Below are 15,097 nucleotides of genomic sequence, written 5' to 3' on the forward strand. Positions count from 1 at the left end.
AAATACTTAAATATTTAAATGGAAATACTGGTTAAAAAGGAAGATTCTTTGCAATTTTAGGAATCCTAGCTTTTGCTTTTTACCAATTCTTATATCCTTAGCACAAGGACCTATTTTTATTGCTGTCTTAAGTCTCAACAAGCTAGTTAGCCAGAATTCCCTGCAAAAATTCCACTGGGTGAAGGGACTTGCATTTTCTAATATTTTCCCTGGGTTTCTTCCACTTCTCTTTCATAACCCACATTGTAATTGGTTTCTTAAAAGCTGTTCCAACCTGACTAAATCTCTTTGCTAAACTGATCTCTAATGATTAATATTTAATGACGCCCACCAAGTATTTTTCTCTCAGGAATATTGTAAGTTCAAAGTTTAGAAGACAGATGATACATGTGATTTTTCTTTTTAATTTTAATTTATCCAACCCTTCCCCTGGAGAGAAGGAAAAAAACACTTATAGTGTTTCTGGATCTGTGGCAGCAATGTTTTCCTGAATTTGTCTCTTGCCTAACAACGTACTGTACCTCCATCTCTTCCCCACTCTTAATTCCCAATTCTCCATCAGTGCTTGAAAAAGCTAGAAAAAGCTTAGCCTCTTCTTCAGTAAATTTTATTCCTATTTGGAAGTTCGACCTGGCAGATAGTTTACTTAAAGCCTGTCTTCTGTATCTTGATCTGCATGGCTGCAATTTTAGCTTTTAACTTCAATGAGGGTTAAGCTTTCCTTGTTTCAATCCTTCCATCTACCCATCCCAATATCCCAGAATTTAGCACAGTGCCATTTGCATTAAGGAACTTAAAAATGGTCCTATATGCTCATTTCTTGGCCAAAGAACAGCAATTAAAAGTTTGCTATGGTTAAACCTGGGAAATAGAAGACTGCCAGTCTCACATTAAAAAATGAGGGCACTGGAGCAGATCATGTCTAAGTCCTTTGGGCACTAACATTTTATGATTTGAATCTATCTGAATAGAACCACTGAAGAAACAGTATTCTAACTATGCAAACTATCTTTACCACAGGAAATGCAAATTTATACAATACTATAAATTCAAAGCCACACTTGTCCACAGATGAAGAGACTCACGAAAATACTGTGCCAGATCAGGTCATGTGATTAATTTCACTTTATCCAATTGATATTTTATTATATATAATTTAATATTCCTAGTGACTCACTCATGAAAAAGACTGTACTTTTTTTTAAATATACTTTAGATTTGGACCCATATGACTTTCATCTATTTTCAGAAGCCAAATCTTCCTACAATGGATAAAAATTTGCCATAAATAAGGATATTCAACAGAATGTGCCACTGACTTATGAAACAAAGGAGGATATCAAAGATGTTTTAATAATGGTGTCTCATTGGAATCAGTGCTTATTCTCTTAAGGGACTACTGTAAAGGAAACAATGATTATTTGGATAAATATGTTATAACATTTAAAAAAAAGATTTTATTTATTTATTTATTCATGAGAGAGAGAGAGAGAGAGAGAGAGGCAGAGACACAGGCAGAGGGAGAAGCCGGCTCCATGCAGGGAGCCCAACGTGGGACTTGATCCCGGGTCTCCAGGATCAGGCCCTGGGCTGAAGGCGGTGCTAAACCCCTAAGCCACCCGGGCTGCCCAGTTATGACATTTTTTAAAATGAAGACTAAAAAGACATGTAATCAGTATTCTTTATGTTTTTTAGCATCTGGGATTTTGTATTTAAGGTGATTAAAAGTGTTATCTTTATAGGTGAATTTCTTCACAATCTTTCCTAATGTTCCTATTCAGTAAATTATTGGGAAAGGTGAAAGTATGGTGCTTATTAAAGGTAAAGTTTGGTAGAGGGGAGCTCAAATAGGTTAAAAAATTAATATGCTCATCTTAGTATCCATGTTGATTCCTAAATAAGCACCTTTGACTTACTGCAACAAAAAAGAACTCCAATTCATTTGGCAATCTTTCATTTTGCTTTAAAGAGGTAGATGAAATCAACTAAATATTATGGCTGGCAAGTTAGTATTGATCACTTCAAAAGAATAAAAATCTCTAGACTTCAGCATGATTTGATTGCTTAAAAAGTTTCAGATGTGTCATCTAAACATTACTAGAAAAACAGTATTTAAATTTTTGTTAGAATTCCAGAAAGGCTGAAGTTAGGGGAAAAAAAATTACCAGTTTAGCATGTATAGTATCCACTGTGTATTCTGGAGTTAAAGATAAGGCAGACAGTGTCCTCATAAGTCATATAATCCAGGAGGACAGTATTTCCCAAATTTCAGTCATCACCTATAGATATACTTACTATTTTTTTTTAACGTTAACTTCAAGATTAGCCTTGGACCCTAAATCGCTATATGGGAGAGGCTTCAAGGATGGGAGATTGGTTGGGGATGGGGGGAGCCTGGAGCTGTATCTGCATAGCAGTTTATATATGATTTCTTATCAAAACATGGAGAGGGGTAGTTATAAATGAGATACCCTGAGTATTATGGGGTTAAAGATCCTCAAATTTCCCATGGTTGCTACTATTGTTTCTAAGCAACATCTGTAAAATTATCCTCAATAATACACTGGTGATGCATTTTAATAGTTACTAAATAAAAATCACCTATAACTTGAATTGTGCCAGGAGTTATGTATAGTGCAGTAGCTACTATTGGAGAAGATTTAAGATATGTACAGAAATAGCTGACCTAAGAGAGGAAGTGTTAACAGCCTTTAATTGCTATGAGCAAAGTATAAACAAATCATGGAGAGATTCAAGGAGGGAGAAACAGCTTCCAGGAGAAAAGCATGTACTTATATCATACACATGCTTACATTGAACAAATATGACAAAGGGCTTTGGCAGACTCTGCCTTCATAAACTGTGCTGAAAACCATTGTCAACACTTCCTCACCTACTTCATCTTATCCTGCAAAACATCTGCTTCTTTAAAAAGATGTTATGTACTAAGTCTTCAACTAGAAATTGAAAATCATGATTTTCCTTTCAGGAGGAAGGAAGGGGAAAAAAAAAACATGCCTTCTGTGATTTTACTATAAAATCCACTGCTAATTAAAACTATATATTTAGTATGGGTAGAGAGCAAAAAGGGAGGGCAGCATGGGGATTTTTTTGGGACAAAACCATGTTCCTCTTTGAATTCAGATTAGGAATGCTAGGTTGACTTTCGAACATTCTGTTCTATTTGAAACAGCTGGGATAGCAAGGAAGGGTGTATGTTCTACAGAAACCCAATTAGATGAAAAAGAGGCCATGAAATGCTTCTGTTGTCTACACACAGACAGGAAATGTTGTGTCAGGTTCAGCTTTGAATTGAATTCTAAGCATAAACTTTTAGATCAGGCTTTGTCCTATTAACTTGGTCAGTTTAGTATATTATATTATGCTTTCAGAAATTGTGGACATTGATCCTGCTGAAAATCTTGAAAGATTTTGGAAATATGATTTTTTTTTTAGTTTTTATTTAAATTCCAGGTAGTTAATATACAGTATAACATTAGTTTTAGGAGTACAATATAGTGGCTCAACACTTTCGGACGTCACTAGGTACCCATCAGGATAAGTGCACTCCTTAATTGCCATCACCTATTTAACCCATCAGATTGCCACAGAAGTAAACAGCAGGAGGCTGCTGTAACCTAGACAGAAAGGGCACCTGATGTACACTTCCTGTTCACTGTTCTCTCCACCAGCAGTATGGTTACGCTGGACGTCTCGCTGCCTCCTTACAACAGCAACAAAATGAGAGAAGCCCGTTGCCAATATGGTTCAGCTATTCCAACAGTTATCTGTCAACAGGAATGCAGTCAGGATTCTACAACTGTAATGCTAATAGTGATCCACTTCCAAACAAATGTGCATGAAACACTTCTCTGCCCTGTCATGACAAACAGCTTTTCAAAAGCCTTGGAAGCATCTTTCTTTTCTTTAAACACTCACAGCAATTTATTGAGGCCTCCTCCATTATAGTATTTATCCCTTTCTCTTTTGGACTCTACTTTGTGTGAAGGCTTTTGAATTCCTAAGGGTTGGTTATGATTTTTCTTTTTATGCCATTGTCTCCAGCCCCTAGCAGAATGCTTATATATAGTAGAAACTCAAATGTTTGTTGAATGTTGTATTGAAACAACAAACACAAATGTCCTATAATTAGAATGGAGGCCCCCGAAAGGCAGGAAGCTTCATCCGTTTTGTTCACTGATGTGGGTCACATGCAGCTAGTAAGTTCCTGGCACATAACTAACACTGAGTGAGTATTTGTTGAATGCATGGATAAGTATTATGACTTTTCTTTTTTTTTTAATATTTTATTTATTTATTCATGAGAGACACAGAGAGAGAGAGAGAGGCAGAGACACAGGCAGAGGGAGAAGCAGGTTCCATGCAGGGAGCCCGATATGGGACTCGATCCTGGGCCTCCAGGATCACACCCCGGGCTGCAGGCAGCGCTAAACCGCTGCGCCACTGGGGCTGCCCGTATTATGACTTTTCAAAGAGCCTGGCAAGTACTTGATTAGTAAATAAAGAAGAGGACATACTGTATATATGTGCAGAGGAAGAAAGGCAAGGTTGGTAATTCCTCCTTTCTTTAGGCCAGGGGTTGGCAAATGTTTTCTTTCGAGGACCAGATAGTAAATATAGTAGGTGTTTTGAGTCATTCACTCTCTGCTGTACCTACTTGACTCTGCTGCTGAGCATGAAGGCAGCCACAGACTATATGTGAATAAATGTGCGGCTGAACTTCAATAAAATTTTATTTACAAAAAAACAGTTGGCAGGTAAGATTTGCCTCATGGGAGGTAGTTTGTTGACTCCTGCTCTAGCACACGGTGCAGGAATTAACCTCTTCAGAGAGACAAATAGGTAACTATTCCCTCTATAAAGACCATGCCTTCTGCATCTTTATATGTCCTGTATCCTCACCTCAATTAGGTAGTACAGGGCTTTACAGTACGGTAGCTGTATGTTTGTCAAATTAAACTGAATCTTACAGTAAGTGATTTCCCAGAACCACAGTTATCAGGAGAACCAACAAATTCAAGTCACTGCATTGTGCCTTTTCTTTGAACTCTCCTACCAAAATACGAGGGAAGTTAATAGCTGTGGAAATAATATCATATAAAACTGGGACATCTTCTCTCTTGATAGTGGACCAATGCCTTTTACTTGAAGCATATCCTTCAGGGTGTCAATAATGAACCAGAGGTAGCTCTTCTGATTATCCATGAAGCCAAGAAATGATTAACAACTGTCTCATTGTCCATCTGAGCTCATGCTTCCTTTGAAACATTTTCAGTAAATTTTCATAAAAAGCATATAAGCAAATTGTTGTTAGTATCTACAATGGGCCAAAAGGTGCTCCCACATTTTCTTCTTCAATAACTACAAAAATATGATCTTGTGGGTGCTGAGTTAGATTACTGCATTATTTCAGGCCAGACATCTGTTACAAATGGTGATAGTCTACATATTCATTACTGAAATGGATCAATTGTTTAAAATGTTTAAGTAGTATTAATGTGGAATGTCATCATAAAATGTGCTTTGCGGACTTCTCTTGCACTACCTGTCTGCAAAATTTTCAACTTATTTCTCATTTTGCTAAGCGTTGTCCTCACTCACAAACCAGGCTTCAGCTGCAAATGTAATTTTAAAGAGAACTCCAACAAGATTACTTGCTGAACATGTTAAACATTCATAGCTTTGCCATATGCTGTTATGGAAATTACACTGATTTAAAGCAATCTGGGTGTCACTAGATAGTACTGAGTCACGTGGTATCAAATCTAACCATAGTGAAAACTAATGTTTTAAAGGTTTCATTTGCGTCTAGACTTCTGTTGAACTAAGAGGCATGTATTGTTTACGTATTTTTGGAGACAACGGATTTTCAAGTGTTAAAAATACAGATTTGGTGATTTCTACATTTGGTGATTTCTAGAAAAATTAAGGTATATGAAAAATTTACACTATTGGAGCTTAGCAGTCAAGGACACAGATGACCGAAGTCAGGCAGATTTAGGCTGTAATCCTGGCTCAATCATTACTCTACAACCTTCAATATAAAAGAGGACAAATAATGGCGCCAATCTGACAGAGTTGCTGCAAGAATTAAATGACATAATGCATGTAAAACATGACACCTCCAAACAGCAACTTCATGTGGTCGGGTCAGCAATGAGTCGGTAGTACTATTTGCTATGACTGCCTGACCCTCGTACTTCTGTTGAAGGTTAGCAGCAGCCCCTGTAAGTGGTAGAGAAATGCTTGAATATACAGGACCTGATTTGGGAGGTCAGAAGATGACTTAGTGAAATTAGGATCTGCTATATAAGGCAACACAGTCATTGTTATAGTCAAGAATACGAAATGATAAAAAACAAAGGGAAAAAGGCACAAAGTCAGAGCATGCCCTTTGCACAATAAGAGCATCAATAATGTGGTATAACTGTTGTTTTTATTTGGGATGGGGAAAGGGGAGAGCTCATTTTAAGCATGCTAGGGAAGGCCTTATGGAAATGAACACTGTCTTTATATTCACTGAGCATTCCATCCAATTACATTCAGAGGAGGGAAAGAGCTTCTTAGAAATAATTACATTTGGCTGTAATAAGTGAATATATACAGTGTAAGTAATATTCATACATATTGAAGTCTGTGAGAATATAAAAAAGACAGAAGAACCTTCACCTTTTTTTCCCCTTGACTTAGGAGTGTACATTCAAATATATAGATGGATTCTTTCTAGATCAGCGTTCCGAATGGGGGTACAATTTTGTTTTCTAGGCAATGTTTGGCAGTGGCTGGAGACATGTTTTGATGTCATAACTTGCAATGCAGGACACCATTGGCATCTGGTGAGTAGAATCTAGGGATGCTGCTAAATGTTTGATAATGTGTAAGACAGCCTCCACAACAAAGAATTATCTGGTCCAAATGTTAATGCCAAGGTTGAGAAATGCTGCTCTAAGCTAATTAACTGTTCAGGGCCAAATGGGTTTAAAATCACCCACACCCCAGGTGGATCCTGGGGATGCTAGAGAATGGTAGGCTTTTTTGTTAACATGGACAAATTTTCTGAGTCTCTTGAGTTGATTCCACACTAATGAACCATAAGCTGAAGTAGTTGTATGGAGTTCATATCCTGAGGAAAAGAATGATTATGCATGCCAAGACTAGAGGTTACAAAGTATTATGTGTTACTTGACCTTCTGGAGCCTTTCCACGTTGAGTAGCTAGACTTACACACAGTGGAGGGCAACCACCTATGCCGAGTCCCTGACCAACCAAGAGACCAGGGGTCTCCTGGCACATGATTTCTTAAGTGACATCAATGCCAAGAGACAACATGTTCAGCAATAATGGTCTAAAATTAAAGAGAGTTTCCAAGTAAAAAGTTACAGGTACAATCTCTGGAAATTGCACTCTCTACTCCCACAGATCTGAAGATTAAGGAATATATTTTCTTTTATAAGCACCCTTCCATGAATCCTGCAGGGACAGCTTTGAAGGCTCTAGTCATAAACACAGATAATGCTCAAAGACTGAAAATGTATATATAAAGGGCATTACTTTGAAGCTTCTGACTCTGTACTTGATGTCATCTCGGTGCTGCTGTAGAGACTCTCTGTGAACTCTGTATTTAGAATATCTCCCATCAATTCTCTCTGCAGATGAACTGCGGAAATCCTGAAACAAACAAACAAACAAACAAACAATGTCAAAACTGGTAGATGAAAGTAAACACAGTACCTGAAATGACAATAAGAAAGTATTGATAATTACAGGTGTTTAGAGAGATCTGAGGGAACCATAGTCGCCAAGGAGACAGAAGAAATGCTCACTTTGCATGCTACCTTAAAAATAAAAACAGGGTCCCACTTTGGTTATTTGCCTTCTTTTCACAAACCCTTATGCTAGTCTGAAATGACTGACACTTTACTTGAAGAAGGGAAAAAGGTTAAAATAACAGTGGGTTGTCCTCAGATGGTCATTAATGACACCATGCCAGTTTTGAATCTTGTGCACTCTCTCTTGTAGTGCCTGACATCAAAATATTGTTTAAAAAAGAAAAAGTCACTGGGGCACCTGGGTGGCTCAGTTAAGCATCTGATTCTTGGTTTCAGCTGTGGTCATGATCTTGTGGTTGTGAGATTGGGACTCTGTGTCAGTGCAGAGTCTGCTCCAGGTTCTCTCTCCCTCTGTCCCTCCCCTCGCTTGCACATGTGTGTGCATGCACATGTGCTCTCTCTCTCTCTCTCTCAAATAAAATATTTTTTAAATGTTACCTTTAAAACTAGAGTCCTCTTTTATCATTAATTCTTAAGCAACATTCTACCTGTTAACCAATATATCACGTAGATTTTTAAACTGAAGGATGCTTCATCTGCCCTCAAAAGTATAAAGAGCTTCAAGTTGTAAAGAAATTAAGAAAAATGCCATTCATTCATTCATTCATTCATTCATTCATTCTTCTTTCCCCCCACCCTCCGCTTCCCTTCTTCCTTTCCTTCATTTTTTGGGGAGAGGATGGAACATAGCAATCATGATACTCAGTTATTTAGACATTTCTATTATGAATTAGGGAGAAATTAGAATAAAATGAGGGCAACTGATTTGCATATGTAAGAAAAATTATCTATGGGATTTAGTTCCCCAAATAGTCCTAAGGAACTTATTGAATGTTCAAGCTAGAAGAGGTATTAGAATTCTAAAGTTCTCATTTTTATATATAAAAAGTTATAGCCTGGGGAAGTTAAGAATGATTTGCCCAAGACTAGGCAATTTGTGACAGATTGGGCTTGAAGCCCAAAGCTATTTCCCTTCTACCATACCAAATATGTAAAGTTTAAATATGGAACTGTAGAGTTGAACCACTTCTTTCAAAATAAGGTTAAAAAAAACAAGAGGGCCTATGACATTTTTAAAGAAAAAAACCGACTATCTAAATAGGATGAGATTTGTATTTACTATAGCTTATATTTACTGAGTCATAGACATAGGACTATCAAGAAACTTACATGTGAAATATATCTTCACATAGATGCTAGTGATGCCAGTATGAATAGGAACCATAGAGATAATATTGTTCAAGCCCCTCATTTTAGGGATGAGGAAGTACCTAAGATATTAAGTAATTTTGCCTGGTACATAAGCTCAGATCAGAGCTTAGTCTTTGGGCTCTTGTTGACAGCATCTTGGTTTTTAGAAAGTTTAGAGGTTTGAGAAACAATCTACATCTCATAATCTAAAGGCTTTATGCATTTTTATTTAAGGCCATGTCTAGTTGTTTTCATTAAGTTGATGAAATAAGCTCTTTTTAATCATAGAGATGACTTCAGAGTATGTGTAGAGTGGGTTTCAAGTTAGAGGCAGTTAAGGCAAAGAAAATGGGCTTTGTAGTTAATACAAGGAACTAGATCGCAGTTCCAACTAATTTTTATACTCCAAGCTTCAGTTTCTTCAGAGGCGGGGGGAATAATGTAGGGTGGGTAGGGTGTCTCTGAGGATTTGAAAATGTCATATAGGGTTAGAACATAGCTACTGCCTGCTCCATAATACTGCATAATACTGTGCAGAATACTCGCTATGAACTTGTTTCCATTTAAAGCTAAAGGTTTCAATTTTAATGATTAACATTGGAAAGTACAATTATGAACTTTGAAAAATACTCTCCCTAAAAACTTCACTATATAGGCATCTCCATATGTGTGTATATATATAAGCTAGACTTGTAGATAATCACTAGCTTATATGATGAAAAAATTATAAAACTTTTTGGTAATAGTAGAGAACTTTTTAATTGTACTTATGAATATTCTGTTCAGTGCAGGATCCTGGAGAAAAAGTGAGCTGTCACTGGAGGTTAAATTTTTTCTTTTTTATGCTGGCATAAGACAGACACCTGTTTTTCAGTGACAAGTGCCACCTATTTCCAACACCTTCTCTTGTCTGCCCTTCCTTCCCTCAAGATGACTTCTGTTAGCTACAGAGAAAAAAGTGGAAGGGATATGGGCATAACATATTGCCTACTATCCACATTGGGTAATAATGGGAGTCAAAATCACATCTCATTGGACATTGGTTTCGTAACCCTTTGGTAGGGATTTAGACTGCAAATAAATAATCAAATTGGAACTTTAGCAAAATGTACTAGAAACACTTGGTTTGTTCTATTTGTGAAAGCCTAGATTTCTGGATGTGTCAGCTTAACCTTGGATCCTGTTCAATAATGTTTAGTTACTGAACTATCAAAATATGCTTAATGAAAGGTGATTTTAAGATAGTGTAGATCTTAAGAGCCACATTATATCAGTGCCTCTGATAATCAATATGGCATGATCAGATTGTATTTCCTACTCATTAGATTCTCAAATAAGATTTAAATAAAACCTAACTGTAACATAAGTTATATTTTAAAGCCAATGTGAAATAAGAGGTTCATGGTTTTCAAAGAACACTCTTGCCATTGCTAGCTTTAGCCATATGGGGCCAAGATATCATAAATCACTACAGTTGTTCATTATTATGTGTCCCTAAAGGGATATGCAAGGTATTCTCCAGTCTGAACTTTGTCTGGCAGGACTGGTGGCAGAATTATTTGTTTTGCATGTCTCTTCTATGAGAACTTCAATAAGTTACAGTAGGTAAACCCACACATGTAATTAATTTCCTTGATAATGAAATGATTTGTGGTTAGAGTTCTATCAATAAACAGCATGGGATATAAAATCTATAACTCTGTGATCTGAATTCAAATACCATAGCATAGAGATAACCTGTGTACTATCATATCTCTAAAACAAACAGCACTCTGAAAATTTATAATGAAAAAAAGAAGATAGTCCATAAGTTTGCTTGTCAAAAATGTTATCTATTGTGAATGTAATGTGTAACTGGTTTTAAGTCTTATGTTTTCCTAAATTAAAGTTAAAGCTTTTGGAAGCCAAATGAGCTTCTTGTGTGAGGGTAAAAATCTTTATTTTCCTCCATTGTGGTAATATACAAGCTCCAATATTTTCGATACTGACTTAACATCAATGAACTCTGATAAGGTGGAGTATTAAGAGTCCCCAATGCTTTTTTTTTTTTTTTTGGTCTTTCTTCCCTCCCTACAATCTTCTTTGCACATCAGGAAGATGTCAAATGTTCTCACTCAAATAGGAATACTGAAAGAGACAAGCCAACTTTTTCTCACTCTGAAGTCTTTGAAATCTTCTAGTAAGCTCAGTTTCTCAGGCACAGACTCCAGATGGTCCAAGGCCAATCGGGTACTCTGAAAAAGAAAACATAAGGAAACCAAACATTATAAAAAATTGATCAATACTCTCAGAATCCAAGTACTAAAAATCACTTGTACTACGGTTAGAAGCAATTCAAGGCATAGATTTAGAGAGTCAAAAAAGAACAGATATAATAGTATTTCTAAGATAAACAGATCTTTCTAAGTCAGGAGAGTTATTTCCTTTCAATGAGATGCATCTGCCAAACTGACTTACATATAAAAACTCTCTCTTCCTGGATAATTACTTTCGATTGATATGCTATAAAACTTCCTATAGACCACTGCATATTAATTTACAAACCTGCTTCAGTGAACATCAGAAATAAAGCACAAAATAATACTGAGAAATAGATGAATTCACAGTTACTTTTCTATGGCACATATTATAGATCTTCACCTGTTGCCATTATAAAGAAGAAAAGAGTTTTCAACAATTGTTTTAGTTAAAAAAGAAGAAGGTCTCATAAAACTTGGGAGAAACATCTGAAATTAAATATTTGCAACAGGGACAAAAAATCCCACTGATTACAAAAAAGAATAGCCTTTGATTAGCTGGCCACTGGTTTATACTCACTAATATAAACATTAAGGGGGAAAGATCTGAAAATTAGTTTAAAGGCAATATGAACTAGAAGTGGTAGCATAGCAATGAGACTAGACAGTCCTGTCACAAGGCCAGCACATCTTTATATTCTTAGTCAACAAAGATATTAGTTTTTAAATTTCAAATGAATTATAATTATTCAATGAAGTAAACCACAAACCCTGTGGCTGGTGCACAGGAAGAACATGGAGTGCCTTGTGAGAATAAGTTTGCACAGTGTTGTGGAAAAGTTAGTGGCCACCCAATACTCCATGTGTTGCTACCCTACGTCTCCCATGTGAATGGTCCTGAGTGCAAGTGACATGTCTCACTCATGAGCGGAGTCAGTTAAGAGCCTGTGTGTTTGTTCCTGCTTCCATTCCAGTCCTTGCTATGAGGACCCTGGAGACCACGTACTTCTGATGACATAGCTACAAGAGAGAGGAGAGCCACTGGCCATATTGGACTTCATTTGAGTGAGACATCAACCTCTATTATGTTAAGCCATGAGAGTTCAGGATTTGTTAGTTATTACATAGCACAAATGCCTTAATTATTGAAAACAATGCCTGAGAAATACATAATTAAATCATAAGCTAATCAATTGGTCAATTGGCTTTTTTTTTTTTGTTTGTTTGTTTGTTTGTTTTTGTAGGAGGCAGCTCCAAGTTATGAGGCTATGAGGATTTTTTCCCCCAGAGGGAGTTCAGTTTTTCTGGAACCAGACACGGTTAGGAACTGGTTTTACCATCATTTGGTATACCCACTTACACTTAATTTTCCTATTTTAAATCCTCTATGTCACCCTACTGCTGTTGTCTGCCCTCAATCCAGAGCTTCTCCAGTACACATATATCCTCACAGGGTTTGTGTTGGGGTAGGGATGGAGACAGAGAGTTGAAGGTCTAACTTCTCCTTGCAGACACTTTTAATATACTCGTTTCCACCCTTTCCTTCTGTAGTAAATGGTACATCCAATTCAAAAGTTTCTCAAATTCTGCAGGGTGAATGACATTTCCTTTCCATGGGTATCCTTGTGACAGGCACCTGGGTTTTACCTTCTCTGTTTTGAATTCATTTTACCATTTTTCTTTCAGAGTTCTCCAACTTGGGAGTTGGACATGTCTTCTAGTTGTCAATGCATAAAATCAGTGTTTCTTTTTCTTCATATTCTTATTTTTCTAATGTGATTTTTGAGAGAGCAGAAACACCCTAACTTCACCTTTTTGAAACTGGGAGTTCTATGTGCAGTTTCTTCAAGTTCATAAAATCTTCCTTTCGAGTTCCATTTAAAGAATTTAGTATTTTCTTCCTTCTGCTTAACATTTATATGCTTGTTAGGTTTTGTTCTGTTTTTTTTTTTTTCTTTTTCCTTGCATGTGCTCACTTAAATGCCCATGCATTTTAAATAGCTTCATTTAATTTTTTCATGTGTAGGAAAGATTCACTAAAATGACATGTTTCTTAGTATAAGCCCCAACATGTAGGTTTAGGACAGCAAGTAGTTTTAGCCACCATATGTGCTATATTCATTTCAAAAGTAAAATTAATAGATTTCCTCAAGAATTGTACTGGCTTTTTAACAATGAAATACAAATCCATGCCATGGTGATTTTAAAACAAAATTTTTTGCATCAAAGAAAATCTTCATAAACAATGATTCCAATAGACTTGTAGTTTGGAAACTTTATTTCCCTTTCTTTAATCCCATAAATTTTCACATTCAGAAGTGACCCTCTGAACTGGGGAGAAGTATGTTAAAATCGTTTTGTTCTTAAAATAAGCAACTGATTTCTTTCCCTACTATAAAATTGGGCATGTTATGCAAATATTTTTGTTTAAAATTTTAAATCAACCAGGTGACTGCATGAAGACATTTTTTTCTTGCATATTTTCACATGCTAGTTTATTTTGACTATTTGATAGTTTTTGGATGCATATTCGAAATGGCTATATATATTTTTTTGAGTGAATCTTAAAAAAGTCTTTGGCTCCTACTTTCTTAAGTACAGTTATTTTTCTACTCTCCTCCCCCTTCCCCTAGATCTTCATCAATATCTTTAAAGTTTTTCGTCATCCATTTTAGTTTGGCTTACTTTATACTTCTTTTATGTGTTGTTTTTAAGTATCTTCCTCAATATCAGAAATAGTTTTGGTACACAAGCCTTTCCCTTCATCCTTACAGCCTTGTCAACCAGGTAACATCAAATATATATCTACATATCACAGAAAACTCTGCAAGACAGAGATGGCACACTTCCTGTTCTTTAGGAACTTTTACTGGGAGGAGAAATTTGCATATGCAAAAGACGTAAGAATTATACAAAGAAAAAATTCATTGTACTTATTTTAAAGAAATTACATATACAGATGCTGAGATTTCTAAGGCATCTGCAACAATAAGATGAAATAAAGAAAATGAGTCCAGGACTGTAGGCATCTTATGTCTCATAATTTCATGATTAAGTGATATTTGAGGGAGTATATTTATTTTCTGTTGCTGTCTCTTTCTCTATGCATGTGAGTGTGCTTAAACCCACCACTTTAGCATATAGACTTAAGAGTATGCACATTCACACTTTTTTTTTTTTTTATAACATGAGATTGTCTGAGGTTCTATGATTAGAATCTGGTCACATTACATGTCACTTCAAGTTCACTTTTCCCCAAAAAATGAAAGTGCTAGAAAAATGGAACCATTAGCAGATGAATAATCTAAATAAGGAACTTGTTGTTTTTAAATGCCATAAGGACCAATATAACATGTTAGTTCCTAGGGCAAGATACCTCCTGCAGAGTCAGGGAAACTTTTTATTTTTTAAGTCGGTTAATTGTTTCTACCTTACACAGTTTAATGCTTTACAGGGCACAGACAAGTCCCCACTGTTAGAATCAAGGGAATCATTTCTCCAGTGCATTCAGTAATGGCACCAGCAAATGACAGGTGCTTAACCTGTCTTTAATTTCCTTAGGTCAATTTTGTAGAACTAAATGAGACATTCACAAAAGAGTTTAAACACGATTTCTCTTTTGAAAATATTACAAGATACTAAATTTTATATGAAAATTGAAAATAAAGAAAAATTCACAATTAAGAATCCCTTTAATAAAGAACCAATACATTGTGAATACCTAGTTTATCTCAGAGGCTTAAGGACTGAACCTCCACTGAACTAAGAGCAGTGGCAAAGCAAATGATCAATTACTTCTAATTCTGTTTAGCAGCACAA

General features: G+C 36.1%; 1 protein-coding gene and 1 long non-coding RNA gene across 22 annotated transcripts in view; one reads left to right on the forward strand and one right to left on the reverse strand.

Annotated features, from left to right (window-relative positions):
- The window catches only part of CEP128 (centrosomal protein 128), a 394,114-nt gene that overhangs the window by 12,570 nt on the left and 366,447 nt on the right, over positions 1 to 15,097 (reverse strand). For 14 of the 16 annotated variants that reach the window (XM_072839553.1, XM_072839549.1, XM_072839548.1 and 11 more), the window contains 2 exons: positions 11,198 to 11,275; positions 7,573 to 7,689 (listed from right to left, as the gene is read on the reverse strand). In XM_072839553.1, coding sequence (XP_072695654.1) covers positions 7,573 to 7,689; positions 11,198 to 11,275 — 195 coding nt within the window. Of the gene's footprint in view, positions 1 to 7,572; positions 7,690 to 11,197; positions 11,276 to 15,097 lie in introns of those variants that run through there. The other 2 variants (XR_012036993.1, XR_012036992.1) reach the window with 2 other exon arrangements.
- Positions 1 to 15,097, forward strand: part of LOC140640326 (uncharacterized) — a 59,233-nt gene that overhangs the window by 11,569 nt on the left and 32,567 nt on the right. For 3 of the 6 annotated variants that reach the window (XR_012037001.1, XR_012036997.1, XR_012036998.1), the window contains exon 2: positions 6,787 to 6,857. The exons of the other annotated variants lie outside the window; for them this stretch is intronic. This is a non-coding gene — a long non-coding RNA (uncharacterized lncRNA). The remainder of the gene's footprint in view (positions 1 to 6,786; positions 6,858 to 15,097) is intronic. 6 annotated transcript variants of the gene reach the window in all.

The sequence above is a fragment of the Canis lupus genome, chromosome 9 (assembly GCF_048164855.1).
Source record: "Canis lupus baileyi chromosome 9, mCanLup2.hap1, whole genome shotgun sequence".
Taxonomy (NCBI): domain Eukaryota; kingdom Metazoa; phylum Chordata; class Mammalia; order Carnivora; family Canidae; genus Canis; species Canis lupus.